The sequence below is a fragment of the Cavia porcellus genome, unplaced genomic scaffold, assembly GCF_034190915.1.
Source record: "Cavia porcellus strain 051 isolate PalLab524CR breed Dunkin Hartley unplaced genomic scaffold, mCavPor4.1 scaffold_2, whole genome shotgun sequence".
Classification (NCBI taxonomy): Eukaryota; Metazoa; Chordata; class Mammalia; order Rodentia; family Caviidae; genus Cavia; species Cavia porcellus.
This window is the reverse complement of record NW_026947485.1, coordinates 65,095,719-65,112,378: the sequence shown is the minus strand read 5'-3', so window position 1 is coordinate 65,112,378 and position 16,660 is coordinate 65,095,719. Positions and strand designations below refer to the sequence as shown.

The 16,660-nt window shown below is 35.5% G+C and overlaps 1 protein-coding gene across 6 annotated transcripts in view; it reads left to right on the top strand.

The window, feature by feature from the left end:
• Ankib1 (ankyrin repeat and IBR domain containing 1) overlaps positions 1–16,660 on the top strand; it is a 177,575-nt gene that overhangs the window by 91,337 nt on the left and 69,578 nt on the right. For 5 of the 6 annotated variants that reach the window (XM_063242858.1, XM_063242827.1, XM_063242820.1 and 2 more), the window contains exon 3: positions 456–756. In XM_063242858.1, the coding sequence (XP_063098928.1) occupies positions 456–756 (301 nt within the window). Of the gene's footprint in view, positions 1–455; positions 757–11,534; positions 11,579–16,660 lie in introns of those variants that run through there. The other variant, XM_063242869.1, reaches the window with a different exon arrangement.

The window sequence follows — 16,660 nt, the reverse complement described above, 5'->3', positions numbered from 1 at the left end:
TAAGGTCTTTATTAAGACTTTCAAAGTACTGTACTAAAAGTAGAAATTACCTTGCTGCTTTCCTTTCCTAAAAATAATCTTGACTTATTTAATTTATGTATTCTTTTGTCTTTGAAAATTTAGTTAGATGTGTAGATGAAGTCACAGATTATTTTTGCCAGCTTTATTGAGATATAATTGACCAAAATTGTATATATTTTAAGGTGTACAACGTGATGTTTTGATATAGAATCAAGTTAATGGATGTATCTGTTGCCTTATTTTGTTACTGGTGTGTGTGGTAAAAATGCTCAAGATCTATTCTTGATGCAAGTTTAAGTATACAGTGTTTAATTATTAACTATCATCACTGTCTCAAACACATAATAGAAATTGGATTAGCTTATCTTTTATATTTCTCTTCTATGTATTTCCAGCTAGGAAAAAAGTAGTTTCATCCTTCCTTTCCATTTTAGGACGTTTCTTTTTGGTAGAGATGGAAATCCAAATAAACGGAATGTGCACAATGAAACATCTATGCATTTGTTGTGTATGGGACCACAGATTATGATATCAGAAGGAGCCCTTCATCCTCGTTTAGCACGCCCTGTGGAAGATGATTTCAGAAGAGCAGATTGTCTGCAGATGATCTTAAGATGGAAAGGGGCAAAACTTGACCAGGGTGAATATGAGAGAGCAGCTATTGATGCTGTTGATAACAAAAAAAACACACCCCTTCACTATGCTGCTGCCTCAGGGATGAAAGCCTGTGTAGAGGTGAGACTTTTCTGTTAATATTCCACACTATAAAGTTTGTGTCTTGGTAACATGTAATAATCAGTGTTTATTTCACTGGTCTTCTTAACAATATCTTAACTACCATTTTTCTTCCTTTTTTCATTCCAGAAAAATCATAGCTGTTTTGAAATAAAGTTATCACGTGGTTTTAGATAGGAAAAACCCTACATCTGTTCAGTCAGCCTTTGAAATAAAATGCAATTGAGAGCAGTTAAAACATTGCTCACTTTTTCTTGAATGACAATCACCAGTTGAGCATGACTGTATTAAAAGTATAAGTTTTAGTAAAGGTACTTTCTTTTTGTTGATTTTATTATATACAGTTTGTACAAGTTGAATATGGCAAATCTTGGCAAGTGGGACCTGTGATATATTATTTAGAAGTGATCAGTTCACTAAGCCATGGATAGATATTGATGAATGCATTTATTGAAGTCTTTAACACTTGTAATACCAAGTACATTTATTAGAAAAGAAGAAAGTTATGAAATATCCTATCTTTGCTTAAGAAATTAAAAATAAAAGACAGGATAAAACCAAAACAAAAAGAAGAAAATAATAAAGATCACAGAACATAATCCCTTATTAAAGTGCCAACATCATTTTTCATAAAGATTAGCATTTTTTTGTCTTTTTCCTTTTTATTGGTACTTTCCTTTAATCAATTAATTAATTAATTAATAGTGTGTCTTTATTGGAAAAGTGATGATCTTAATGAGATTAAAATATAGGCCTGTAAAAAGGAATCGAACTCATGACTGCCTGCTTGCAAGGCAGGCGCTTATGCCGCTGAGCTAAATCCCCAGCCCCAAGATTAGCATTTTGATTCCTGTAAATTTAAAATGTGGATTTTTTTCCCATTCAGTCTTCACTAAAGTGTACCTGAATACTTGCTGTATTACATTTGAATTTTAATATATATTTTACATATAAATATATATATAAAATAACTGGGTTAGATATAGTCATTCATGTAACACAGAATCTTAGCTCAGAAATCATACACTATTTAATATCTTCCTTATTATGCATACAACAGAACAGATATTTCTCAGCTCTCAGTCAGCATTCGTGTTAATCCATATATAGCTCATAGAAGTTCTTTTGTATAATTACATCTAACTGTGGGTAGGGAGCTTTTAAGATTGGACCGCAGAGTATTTTCATTTTTTTTTTTTTTTAATTTTTATCGGTACTGGGGGATTGAACTCATGACCGCCTGCTTGCAAGGCAGGTGCTTATGCCACTGAGCTAAATTCCCAGCCCCAGTATTTTCATTTTTAAAATTGTTTATCTCACCAGGGATATAGCTCAACAGCATAAGCGCCTACCTGCCAAGCATGAGGCCATGAGTTTGGTCCCCAGTATCAATAAATTAATTAATTAATAGTGTGTCTTTATTGGAAAAGTGATGATCTTAATGAGATTAAAATATAGGCCTATAAAAATTTAATATTTATTAAATGTTATACTTTAAATTGAGCATTGTGTTAAATATGAATATATTTTCTTAAAACATTTCTTTAGTATATCCAAAGTATCAATTGTTTTCATTCTAGACCTATTGTGAGCTTACTCTTTTACTGTTTGCTTATTCTTGTTACTGTGATACTTGTTAATCTTTAGAATCTTTGTCACTTCACTTCATGCCTGTGTTACCATTGTCCACTGGTTAGTGTCAGTCAGTAGCCTGACTGCTACTCAAGTACTGCTTCCTAACACTGATTCAGTGTAGGACAAATGTCTTTGAATTTGTGGTAGAGGACTAGTAGCAGAATTCCTGAAGCTTTTTATTATAAGACTTTCTGGATGTTGTTCTGTGCTCACCTCCTGTAGTGACTCACCATCATTGATGGGACTGCATCATATTTCTCAAGTGAGTTAGAGCAGAAAATATTTTGAGGAGAGTAATGATGCTTTTAAATTGCAGCTTTAATATCTTGCTTCTAGAATTTTTCAAAAAGCTTTGCTTTAATAGTTGTTGATTCTGAAGTATGTTTACAATAATATGCTTTTTAAATTGTTCAAAAAAAATCAAGTGTGATGTTTTTACTAAGATCATTTTGTTCAGTCAGTGAAGAAAGTTAGTGCTGTGTTTATTCTGTACTATCTAGAAGGCCTAGTGATTTCCGTGAGAGATGTCTGTGACAGTGAGTGTGTATATGTGTATATTTATTCATGTGCTAGCACATTGTGTGACCCATCATGCATATCACATTATATAAGCCATATCACTTGATGAGTGTTTTCATTTTCCTGTATTCAGAACAGCACTTTAATTTAATGGAAAATATTCCAGTGAAGCTCTATGAATATGTATCTTACTTATTTCTCTACCTGGTTGTTTTTTAGTCTTTAGCCTCAAGAGTAATAGTGATAACTAATATCTGTATTATGCCTCCTAATTTTTATAGTGTTCTTTGGTACACAACATAATATAAAAATTTGAGGCGTTCATTAATTTTGACCTTCTTGTGGTGGAAAGAGTACTGATATCCTGGACTTCACTGTGATTGACTTGGAGACTACATGACTCATTCAACCTTTTGTATGTTTGGGATAAGTAATCTCAGAATTATCCCAGAAACTCCTTTTAAAACTAGTTTTTTTTTAGTCTGTGATTGCCTTTAAATGTATCCCACTTTTAGCCTTTTAAGATTTTTTTTCCCTCAAGGTTAGGACCAACCTGACTTACATATCTTCTCTGCTTGTGAAAAATGTTTTCTCCTTAATGTTTTATAAGGGTAGAATTGATGAAGATGTCACTTGATAATTTCATATGTTCATTTAATGATTTAAACAAATAGTTTCCTGTGGCTCATTATTTTAACCATAGAAAGGAGACATTTCTTTTAAACCGGTTTTTCTCTCTATAGTGTTGGAGAATACATGCTTGTTTCTGAGACAGGGCCTCACTGTTTATAGTTCAGGCTGGCCTTGAACTCAGTATGTAGCTGCTGTCAAACTCTTGTCAGTCCTCCTGCTTCGGCCCCCCTGGTGCTGGGATTATAAGCACACACCACCATGCCCAGTAGATCCTTCTCCTATAATTGTGTTCCGTAATAAGCACCCCTGTACACGCAAAAGCACAACATAAAATTAAAACTCCATAGTCCTAGAATCCTGGGGCACTTTAAGGGTGAAAGAGTCATGAGCTGTGCATAGAACTGCATTGATACAGGCTGTCTCTGATAGCTTATCCTGAAGTTTCCCATGGTCATTTGCTGCCTGGTTGAGTCCTCATATAGACTTTTCAGAAGTCCCTCACATTCAGCATTTCTGAAACTGTATTTAGTCTTTTGTAGTTTCTGGTTTCTATGCATGATTTTATCATTCTCCCTATACTCTGTCTTGACACAGGAACTTACTTTAGACTGTTCTTTCTGTACTATTTTTAATTGCATCAAACTAGTACCACTCATTGGCAAACTAAAACTCCCTTTTCTCTTTTAGCTAGCCCCTTTTTCATCTGTGTCTTGCTCTCTAAATAACAAGTGCTTTAGTTCATCTCTTTGCCTCAGAAGATATTTTAGAATTTCTTTAAACAAGACAATCTAGAATTTCATAAATACTAATTATTCCAAATTATTTATAAGAAAAAGTTCAAATATTTTGTTGTCTTAAATTTTTTAAAAATTAGAAGTGTTCATATGATAAATATTTTTAAAAGATAAACTGTAAGAAGCTGAGTGTGGTGGTACACACCTGTAATCCCAGCACTTAGACTGAGGCAGGAGGACTGCCACAAGTTTGAGGCCTGCCCAGACTACATAGTGGGTTCAAGGCCAGCCTCACTTACATAGTGACATCCTGTCTTAAAAAAAGATAAACTATAAGAGAAGGTCTTTTAATTGTAATTTTTTATGTAGCAAAGAATTATTTGTGGGTTAATTACCTTTTTATGAGAATGACTAGAAAATAAACATTTCAGGAAGCTCTGCCTTTGTAGCTAGAAAGCAGCTATAGATAATATATACATAAGGGAACACAGCAGTGTTGCCGTCATCTTTATTTGTCCTTTATTGCCATTTTAATTTCTTAAAATTTTTACATGTCAAAAAATACTCTTGATTTGGTTATAGTCCTTAGTTTGCAGCAGACCATTGCATAATACAAAGAACTGGTAAAGGAAAGCAAAAATAATGCCACATTGTAAGAACTTAATTTGAACATGTAAGATAGTATTATCAATATATAGCAAGTCCTATATATTTTACTTATACACAAGACTTGAAAAATATTATGTACAAGTGCCCTGCACACAAATATAAAACTTCATTAAAACATAAAACTTTCAAAACTTAATATAATTAATAATATATGTCTTCCCTCAATTTCTGGGAATCTTTATTTCCCATGTTGGAATATGAGGTGTGCTTGAAACATATAAAGAATGGAAAAATTATATGCTCAAAAAAGCCAGGGAATACCTGTAGCAAGTGAGTGCTTCCAACTTGATGCTGAAGAAAAGCAAGTTCTCTGAGGAGGTAGCAAAGCCTAAAGTGTGATACAGGACAATAAACAAAAAAAGTCCATTTGGACTAACATCCAGAGTTCAGAGAGTGGGAGAGAGGAAACCAGTGCACACCTAGAACGTGATACCCTAGCCCCAGCCCCCAGGCCATCTTGGGAAAGGGCCATACTGAGGGAAAAAGCAAGGCATCCCCTCGAAGACAGTCTGGATTGTTAAGTAAGCCCACAGTCAAGCTATCTTCCCCAGTGGGAAGACAAAACAGCACAGCTCCAGCCTAGGGATTCAAACCAAAAGCAGAAAGGGATACAGCTATGTGCCTGCACTCCTGTCCCCAGGCAAAATCCTTGGAGAGGAGTCCCCCATTGTAGTCAGGGATTGCAAGGACAAGACACTATAAGACACATGATTTATAGTATTATTTATAATGTTCACCCACGGAGTCAAATACAAAGAAACTGCAGGAAATCTGTCCACACACCAGCGCCTGGAAAACCTAGCCTCTCATAAGTCCATCAGGAGGCCTGGAACCTACAACAATGACTTGTGCAAGACTGTTTCACAAATCTGCACTGGGGAAGGCCCAAGGTCAGCAGTGGAAGCTAGAAAGTCTGTGCCAGCAGGATGAAGGATTTGTGCCAGCAGGCTGAAGGTTTTGCGTTGGAACCAAGAAGTTATGTTCAAAATAAAGAGCAGGGCTTCTCTGAAAAATACCACAGCCACCCTCAATGACAACGAGGTTGCGAGCTCCTCCGATGATAAGAACAGCTGAGTACATATCAGGAAGCTAGCATGACAAGCTCGTCATGGATATTGAACAGCACATATCTTGGAGCCAGGAAGCGATGCTCAAAGAACCTCCCTACACCAAAGTGAACTGCAGCCATTCTTGGCAATAAGACCCCAAACTCCTATGATGATAACACTGAGTTCATATCAGGGAAGCCAGCATGACAAGCTCCTCCAGGAGAACCAACAGTTTCAAACAACACTCTTCCTTTCCAGGTCTCCTTTTTATGTTGGTAATCATTCTCAGGTGGGCCATCTGTACTCAGCACCACGCTGATTCAGTTCAACTAGTGTTTAAGTTGACCATCAATTTTCAGTCCATCACACCCATCATAGACAGTTTTAATAACAAGCCACCTATTTCTCCCATGTAAAAAGAGAATGGGTACATGGAATATTCAGCACACTACCCATGAGTGTCAGCTGCCTCCCATGGAGATAGGCCACCAACAGAAAACAGCAGAAGGAAATGAATCTCAGTTCTGCAACATAATCAGGAAATAGTTCTTTGACAGCAGTACTCCCAAGAGCCAAGAAAGAGAGAGCACCATCTTAGATTCCTGTGGATGGTACTGAAACACAACAGCGATCAAAACCTGGGATAGCAGCTTTTGGGTCATGTAATAGGCAATAAAAGAAACAAAGAAGTTTGCCATATTTACTCTCTAAGTCAGTCAAGGCAATCTGACAGGTCTACAGTGGGGTATGCCTGGAGCTCAAAACCAGAATGTGAACTGGGAGGGGTCAGTAGTCACTAGGGCTTTGAACAGGCAACTGTCTCTAAAGCAGAGAGCTGTATGCAAGAACTGAGTTACTGCTATAACAACTGTGCAAAGATTTATATTCTTATTCTATGATTATTTTGCCCATTGTAGTTATTTTAACCTTGTTAATTTGTTCGTTTTGTACACTTCTAGTTGGTCCTCATTGTTATTCTTATTCTTTCTTGTTGCTTTTCTTACTGTTTTTTCTTTTGGTTCTTTTCTATTGGTACTGCATGATTATGCTACTTTAAGTTTTGGGGTTTCTTGTATGACTGGCTCCTCTCTTCCCTTGTATCCTTCATTCCCCCTACTTGTAGTCCTTCAAGAAATGGGCAGATTCCTGGATACATATAAATTACCAAAACTGAAACAACAGTAGAAAAATTCTGAAAAAAAATCATATTACAATGAAATCAAGGCAGTAATTTAAAAAGCCCACCAACTAAGAAACATTCAGGACCTGATAGATTCATTGTTGAATTCTATAAGAACTTGGAAACTTGGAGGAGTTTATGATATTCCTCAGTCTCTTCAAGAAAATTGAAAATGAGTATATGCTTTGAAACATCCCTGGAAGAAGGCATGACTAATCCCCAAACCAGACAAAAAGACAAATAAAAAGAAAACCTCAGGCCAATTTCCTTAGGGACTGCAAATGTAACAAATTATCAAAAAGATCATACCTCACGACCAAGTAGGTTTCATCTCAGGGATGCAAGGATGGCTCAGTGTACACAAATCAATAAATATAATACACTACCCAAACAGAACCAAAGATAAAACCACATGACCATATTAATAGATACAAAAAAAGCTTTTTAAAAATCCAATACGCAGGCCGGATATGGTGGCTCACACCTGTAATCCCAGCACCCGGGAGGCTGAGGCAGGAGGATCGTTGCAAGTTCAAGACCAGCCTGGGCTACAAAGTGAGTTCAAGCCCAGCCTGAACTGCATAAAGACCCTGTCTCAAAAAAGACAAAAAAAAAAAAAAAAATCCAATACCCATTCATAATAATAAAAAACCCTGTTGACTATAGTTCTAGGTATACCATATGCTAAACCAACAGCCAACATCATATTAAATGGGGAAAAGCTGAAAAGGTTTTCTCTAAAATCAAGAAAAAGATAAGCATGCTCACCATCTTGTTCAGTATACTATTTGAAACATTGACTACAACAATCAAACAAAGGGAAGAAATCAAAATTGTGATTGTTTTTAAGTGATTTTATTCTAAACATAGAAGACCTAGAAAAAATTTCAAAACACTTCTGGAATTAATAACCAAATTCAGCAAAGTAGCAGGATACAAAAATCAACATACGAAAATGAATCATTTTTCTGTATACCAACAGTGAACTCAACAGAGAAAGAAATTAGGATAACAGTACCATTCTCAGCTGGGGATTTAGCTCAGCAGCATAAGCATCTGCCTGGCAAGCATGGGGTCATGAGTTCAATCCTCAGTACCAAAAAAACCTCAAAACAAAACAGTACCATTCTCAATAGCATAAAAAATATTGAATCCTTAGGAATTAATCAGTGAAGTGAAAAACCTATACAATGAAAACTATAGAACTCTGAAGAAGGAATAACAAATGGATATCAGAAAATGGAAAAATATCCTCTGTTTTTGGATAAGAACCCATTTGATATACAGATTAAGCCCAAGCCCAGTAAAAATATCAATATCATTCCTGAAATAATTTAAATTTAAAAAACCCTAAACTCATGGAACCAAAAGAGGCCCAAAATAACAAAAACAATCCTGGGCAATAAGAACAATGTGGGATGCATCACAATTCTAGACTTCCAGTTATACAAAAAAATCTACAGTGATAAAAACAGCATGGAATTGCCACAAAATCAGACAGGTGGATTATTGGAACAAAATAGAAGGAGCAAAAACAGCTCCAGGTACATTCAGCTCTGTGATCTTTAACAAAGGGGACAAAAACATACACTGCAGGAAAGATAGCCTCTTTAATAAATGATGCAGGCAAAAGTGAGTATCCACATGCAGAAGACTTGAGTCACCATGTACTAAACTAAAATCAAAGTGGATTAAATATTAAAACAGAAAGACCATCTCTGATGGAAGATAACAGGTAAAACTCTTTGAAGTCAGAGATGTAAGCAAGGACTTTCTGGAAAGAGCTCCACTGGCATAAGAAATAATACTAAGAATCAGCAAATGTGGTTATATCAAATTAAAAATCTGCACAGCAAAGGCATCTACAAATTAAAGAGATAGCCTACAGAATGGGAAATTTTTTTGCTAGCAACACCCAAGGATAAATGTCTAGACTACACAGAGAACTCAAAAAAAATTAGACCCACAAAATAAAAGACCCAGTCAGAAACTGGGCAAGTGAAATGAATAGGTACTTCTCAGAAGAAATACAAAGAGCCAATAAGGACATGAAAAAAGTTCAGCATCATAGGCCAGTAAGAAAAATGTAAATTAAAACAACTCTGAGACTTCATCTTATTCCAGAAAATATGTTAATCAACAGAATTAAAATAATAAATGCTGGTGAGGCTGCTGGGAATGTAGACTAGTACAATCTTTGTAGATATTAGTATGGAGATTTCTCAAAAACTAAAATTAGGTTTGTAATTACATTTTACCTAAATGTTCCCCTTCTAGGAATCTTCCCCAAAGAGTTAAAGTTATATTATAGAACAGTAGCAAAGTTGATAGTAGCTGAACTTTGGAAGCAGCCTATATGTCCAGCAACAGATGTAAAGATAAAGAAATGTGATATCTACACAAAATGGAACACTTGGCTATAAAGAGGATGAATTTGAATCATTCATAATAAAATGGATACAACTTGAAAACATAAATGAAATAAATAAAACACATAAACTTAAATACATTATGCTTTCTGTCATATAAGAAATCTAAAGCATAAAGAAAGCAAGACAAAAGATAAAAGGAAGCAAGGACATAGGTCTTTTGCAAATGCGAGGGAACCAAAGAGATGCAGTGAGGGGAAGAATGTAAAAAGAATTAAGATATTTTTGACTTATTAGACTGTATTCTGCTCTGTATGAAAGTATCAAGTATCAGAGTATAGGCAACTACTTTGAAGGCAATAAGATTCACTATGATGCCCTTTCTGGTTTGACTATTATCCTCTTTTGAGGTTCTGTAAGATTTACAATGTTTAGGTTTTATTGGTCTTGTTCTCTGCTGTTTTGTTCAACTTTATAATACCTAATGAGATAGACAATTCTTCTTAAGGAAGCAAGAGGCATTATAGTAACCATTGTTGATAACCTTGTACTCTGTTTTTACATCATGTGCTGTGTCTATCCTTGGTTTTGACTGACAGCTTTGTTTTATCATGCTTGATTTTATTCTCTTACAAAAAAAAGTAATAAGATCTAAGGGAGCAATAAAACCCAAAATGTGTAAATTTTGTTGTAATAAAGAAAGGGGGGGAAAAAAGTGCCCTAAAGGGTACAACAGCAAGGGTGTTTAGGTGTGTTAAATAGATGACCATATTAATATTTTTTATTGGATTACTGAACACAACTATTTTCAGTCTCACTGTTTGAATGTTCACTTTGTGTGCTTTGATCCTGTGTCCTGAAACACCGTTTCTAAGATGTAATCTATTAACTGGTGATAGCTTACTGTTTTTTTTTTTTTTTTGTAGTTCTGTATCACTTGTACCCTTACACTGTTTTGTTCTGCTTTTTTTCTCTTTGTCCTTTTAAATAAAAAAAAAAAAGAATTAAGATATGTTATGTGTATACATACTGATTACCCAAATGATTGTAATCGTTAGGTGCCACAAACATGAACTAAAAAAAAGAGAAAGGAAAGTGGAGGAAGTAGAGACAGGAAGGGAGAAAGAAACGAAATAAAATGAATTAGGATTTGTTAAGTTACAAATATCTACTCCCTATGGTGAACGTGTATGAATAAAAAAAAGAAAAATATATTGTTTAAGTTTTTAAAGAAACAATTACAGTAAGATGCATATTAATCTCCCTCAAAATTCCCTTGCTTGAAAACATACATGTCCCATTGCCCCTGCTACTTGCTGAAGCAGTTCTGGAAATCCTCTTGTGAATGTATTTCATGATGATGTAGCTACCTTTATGTCCTGAATCAATTGAAACTGTTTACCTTTCATGGCTATTTCGACTTTTAGGAGGAGCTGGAAGTCCCATGGTATCAGATCCCATGAAGCAGGTCATTGAAGACACTTCATAAAGTTTTTATGAGCTTGCTTTCCATTGGGTTGCACTCAGTAGTAACATTCACTGCATTTGTTGTCACACCTTGTGAAGACACTCAGGAAAAAGGGCTTCCAGAACTGCTTCAGAAAGTTCCAAGAATGATGGTATAAGTGTATTTGAAGTGAGGGGGAGGATTTTGAAGGAGATTAATGGCAATGTGTCAGTTACTGTAATTATATTTAAACAATGCGTGTTTTAATCATTCTTTATGGAAAGGAACTTTGCAGAGAGCTAATGGGTTAAGTATGATCCAGTAAAAAGTCCAGTGATACTTCTCTTCTGGTAAGTTCTCTAGAACAAGTTTAGTCTTTAGGCTGCATTTTATTTCTAGCTATGCTTAATCTATAATAGCAATTAAGTAATGATGGATCTGACAGAAATTTTGGCTTGGGAGTAGTGCTTCACTCTTTATGAAAAGAATTTGTCTTTTAAAGGTGAGTGTTATTTATTTCTTTTGCATTCCTCCCTTACTCAGATCTAATGTCACATCAAATAGAGGTCACCAGAAAAGCAAAGGTGGTAAGTCACACTTTTCCCTTTATAGCTGCAGAGCTTTGCTGACATTGTGACAGTTATCAGAGGATTCTGTGCTTCATTGAAAAAGCTGTAAAAGCCCTTCATAGATCATACTGAAATTTATCTGGAATTTTAAAACTAAATAGCACAGGAATGATAATTCTAGTTCACCAGCTAAGTCACTGCCCAGGCCTCAGTTTTCTAGTTTTTAAACACATTCCAAACAAAAACTCTTAATAATAGATTATAGAACTGTTTTGGCAAGTTCCCCCTTGATTCTTCTGCATGGCAGAATTTGAGAATCACTCTTCTAGGTCTCCAGCATATGCAGATTGAAGTATTTTGTGGAGGAACAATAAACAAGTAAAAAGAAGGTGGAGGCCATATTGAATCAAAGCTACTAAATAGTACAATAATTTGTACTTTCTTTTACACAATTTTTAATTGGAAAAGCAGTATTGTAGAATCAAATATAATAAGATTAACGTAATGTTTGAAATCTAGACTAGAGTTGAATGGATTATTTCTAAGCAGCACCTTCTCCTTTTAGTCAAAGAATGATCCTCAAAGTAGTATTGGTATTAATCATTTGGAAACCTACTCAAAGTGCAGAAACTCAGGCCCACTTTTACCCTAACTGAATCTATAGTTCAACAAAATCCTTGTTTCAATAATATTCACATTAAAGATTGAAAATCCCTCGCTTAAATCATATTCTATGTGCTACCTTAATTGGAATACCATAAAAATTATGCATACCTTTTTATATAGTCCACCTATTGCTATTCTCATGGTTACTTTTCTCTTATTGCTGCAACAAAATACCTGACACTTAAAATGAATGAAAGAAAGGTTTAGTTAGCTCAGTTTGTGGAGGTTTCAGTCCATACTCAGCTTTCTCTGAAGGCAGGGTGACATGGCAGAGGGGCAGTGGTTCATGGCAGTGGCAGATACAAAAGCAACAAGAACAAAAAGAAGAAGTGCAAGGAGAGAAAACTCTTTCTGTCCCTTATGTTGTATGTAGGCCACACCCACTTGGGTGTAGCACTCCCACCCATAATCTCAGCACTGGACCATGAATCATTCACAAATTCTAGAACCTCACCTCCGTTACTGCATGCCTCTTTGTGGACATCCAGACTCAAACCATAACAACTACTGAGTTACCTGGATGATTCTTACATAGTTTGCAAACCTTGTGTTGAACCAGTGGTTCGAACAATCTCTAGCCAGGATTGAGAACTAATGTATTAGGAGTGACAGGAGTTAGGGTTATACTGATGCTGATATGAGCTGATAAAGAGCCTGGATTTGTGTGGTAGTATTAGTGATAGAAAGAATGAGGCAGATATTAGGGACACTGTGAAGAACTGGTAGTATTTGATAACCTAAGAAAGCAAGAGAAAAAAATTTAAAAGTTGAAGATTTTAAAATGTTACTATTGTCAGTGAAGAGCTCTTTGAATGATATACTTTTCTCTTTGATTTTTCTATAAGCTCTCACATCTATACTTCAAGTAAAAGAAATTAAATTTATTTTTCAGTAAAGTGAGCCTGGTTTTGAACCTGAATAACTTTTGACACCCGCTAACAATTATTAGATACTTGAAAAGCAGATGAGGTAGAAGAATTGGTTGGAAGGGAAGAGGTGGGATTGAGTCTTATGCAGAAGAATAAAGATTCAAGTCTCAGCTTTTCTTCTATAAAGTGGAAATATAGATAAATGTGGAACGGAATGTCCTCTACAGAATTGATATCATAATGCAAGATATCATATACATGCAAGATCCATGGAAAAGACTTGACGGTTATAGATTACCAATTAAAGTCTCAGCATAGAGAGGCTGAGAACGAGAAGTGGTGCCAATTGAGGAGACAGAGAAAGTACAGAAGGGGGCCACAGTGATACAGTGCCAAGGATGCCAAGAGAAGTTTCAGAGAGAGAGGGTATTCAGTCATGTGATACGTTGCAAAGAAAGAAAGAAGAGGAATAGGAAGACTGAGAAAGTTTGATAGTTTGAAATTTCAGAGGGATCAGTGATTTTGGGAAATATTATTTCCATAAAATAGAGGCTGCTGGCAGCAACTGAGTCATTTGCTGAGAAAGTGGAATAACAGTATCAGTCACCAATTTGAAGAAGATGCTTAAGAAAGAAAACGTGTAGCCATGTGCTACTTAATGATAGAATCTCTTCTGAGAAATGCTTTGTTAAGTATTTTTGCCCTTGTGTCAACATCAAACTGATCACACAGACCTTAATGATGTAACTTACTACACACCAGGTGTCCTTAACTGCATATGCTGTACTTTTATACAACCAGTGGGAGATTTTTCTTTGCTGGCATCACTAGTCAATTAAGCAGTGCATTGCTGTGACTTTAGGACAGCTATGATGACACTAGGCAGTGGAACTTTTTCAGCTGCATCATAATCTTATGACACCTCCTTCCTATATGCAGACCAATAAAGTCCTTTCCCAGTGCATAACTGTATTAGTAAAGTAACTGGAATGATAACAGGATTAAGTTAAAAGGCCTCTGTGCCAAAAGCTAATAGGACGTCAGTGTGAAGGCAAAGGAAATAGAGAGATCAATATAGTGTTTAAGGTCATTCAGACACACAGATGTTGAAGTAGTAATCTTAGAAACACACAGGAATTGTCTTGTTTTGCACCTTTTCTCAAAATTATGTAAGCTTCATTTTACAGCTAGAATTGTGTATACTTGTACAGCAGTTAAATGATTTGCCCAGAGTCACCAACCACTTAGATTATGCATCAGAAGGGTGAGACTGAACTTGTCTGAATACTGTAGATTACCTCCTCTTCCTCTGGAATTATGAATGGTAAGAAAGGCAGACCAGAGCAACACGTGTTGAAATAGTGGTAATTTTGTGTTTGTATTTAGGTAGAACATTTTAGGTATCACCAAGTATTTGAGTTAGGCTAAAAACCATATTGGCATAAAATATTCACTTATTCTATTCAAGTCTTCATTAGTTTATTTGAAAGTAATGAAGATGATACTTTGTTGGGATGCTTTGGTTGGAACATTTTAAAAGTACCTCTTCAGAACATTAAAGTACCTCCTTTAATGTCAAAGCATAACAGTCTGATTTTGTGCAGCAACAATTTCATATTTTTCACTTACTAGTGTTCTTGAACTTCTGCCCCAAATGACAGCAAACTGAAGTATTTTTATAGTGTGTTACATTTAATGTCAGACAGACTGGCTGTTAAGGTAGTTTTTATACCAAAGATAGCATAACAAGCAAATTTTCCTCATCAAGACAAATGCAACAAATTTGGATTCTTCATTCCATCACAAGTTCTGTTCAGATTCCAGTTGCATTGATGAAAGACATACTTGGTGTTTCCCTCACCGCTCCAGTCAATCCTCTTTGAAAACAGATTTACCCATCACTGTCATCCTATCATTGGTCAGTAGTAATTCTCAACAATGATTTTTCATTCATCCTACCGACATCCTTTTTAACTCCCCAGTGAATAGTCTGTATCTTAGCATAGCTTTTTGAGATGGTTCAGCTTCCTGAGAGTCTTGTAGAGCACAACTTCCTGAATGTTGTTTTCTTTGCCTTCATGGGTTGGTGAAGAATGGATTGTTAAACTGATTTGTCTTGTTTGGTTAGATTTAGGTATTTTATGATAATGTAATGTAAAAGTAAATCAAATCATGACTTTGAAAGCTATTCCGGTGTGTGTTTTAGAAATTATTTTCTAATTCCTGATACAAAAAAAAAAATCATTTTCTAACTCTGAGTAGCAAAGCAAACCAGAGAATAAAATCAGGTGTTTTAGCTCTGTGACAATCAGAAACAAAGGTTTTACTTTGTATTTCAGTGTTGGATAAACTGAAGCACAGAGTCTAAAAATATAGATACTGCTTATAGATAAGTCTGTGAACCTAACTATAAGTCCTTAATAGACTACATAATTTGAATACATCAGTTTCCACAGCTATACTCGTCCTCTAGGATCACTGCTTGTCAAATACATCTGCATAGGGATTTCCTAGAAATCAGAATCAAATTGTGATTCAGAGACTTAGGATGGAAGGGAGTTGAGTGGTGAGTCTGAGATTCTGCAGTTCCGACAAATATCTATGTGCTACTATTTCTGATCCTCAGAACACACTTTGACTACAAAGGTTCCATGTGGAAAACAGCAGCTGATATGACCTGTCCTCAAACTCTAGGAGCGGCTCTAACAGTGAACTGGAGCTGTCTTTGGCAAATCTTCTTTTTAAAAGAGCCATTATATCTGAATTCATTTCTGCTGGGTAACTTTGGTCAAGTTCCTTAACTTTTGCATTTTTTTGTTTCTGTTTTTGTTTTTGTTTGAGACATGGTCTCATCATATAGTTCCAACTGGCCTTAAACTCACTATGTAGCCCAGGCTGGCCTCGAACTCAGAGCGATCCTCCTGCCTCAGACTCACAGGTGCTAGGATTACAGGCATGCACCACCATACCCAGCATGCCATCTGTTTTTAAAGAAGTGGTTTCTGTAAGCCAAAGAGAAACTGTATGACAGAATATCTTCCAGCTTGTCAATCGGTAGCTGTTCCCATCACTTATTCTGAGAGATAATTGTAAACAGTTTTGCCTTAGTGACTTGCTCATCCTAATTTCATTTTAGTATTTCACAGGAGGATGAATGATACAAATGAAAACTTTTCTGTGCCGTGTGAGCCCCTCTGAGTATTAGTGGTTAAGGTAGTAGTATCAGCAGGGTCATCTTGTTTAAGAAAGATTTATAAAAATTACAAGAAAAATTGTTAAGTTAAAGATACTTAGTAGCTATAAGTGTTTTATCTTTTAAATAAAACTTTTGGGGCTGGACAAAATGCTTTTTAAAGTAAGAATTGTTATTTTTTTTATTTAGAGAATACTTTATTAGTTTCTGTAATCAAACCCACGTAGATAAGACCTTACGTATTTAATACAGTGCGTTACTCTTGTACAAATGGAAAAAAATTAAGTTTAACGTTTCTAGGCCAATATGGCTGTTAATTTCTGTACAATGCCAACTCAACACAGTAAACTGGGATAACTTTTTCCAAAGTTG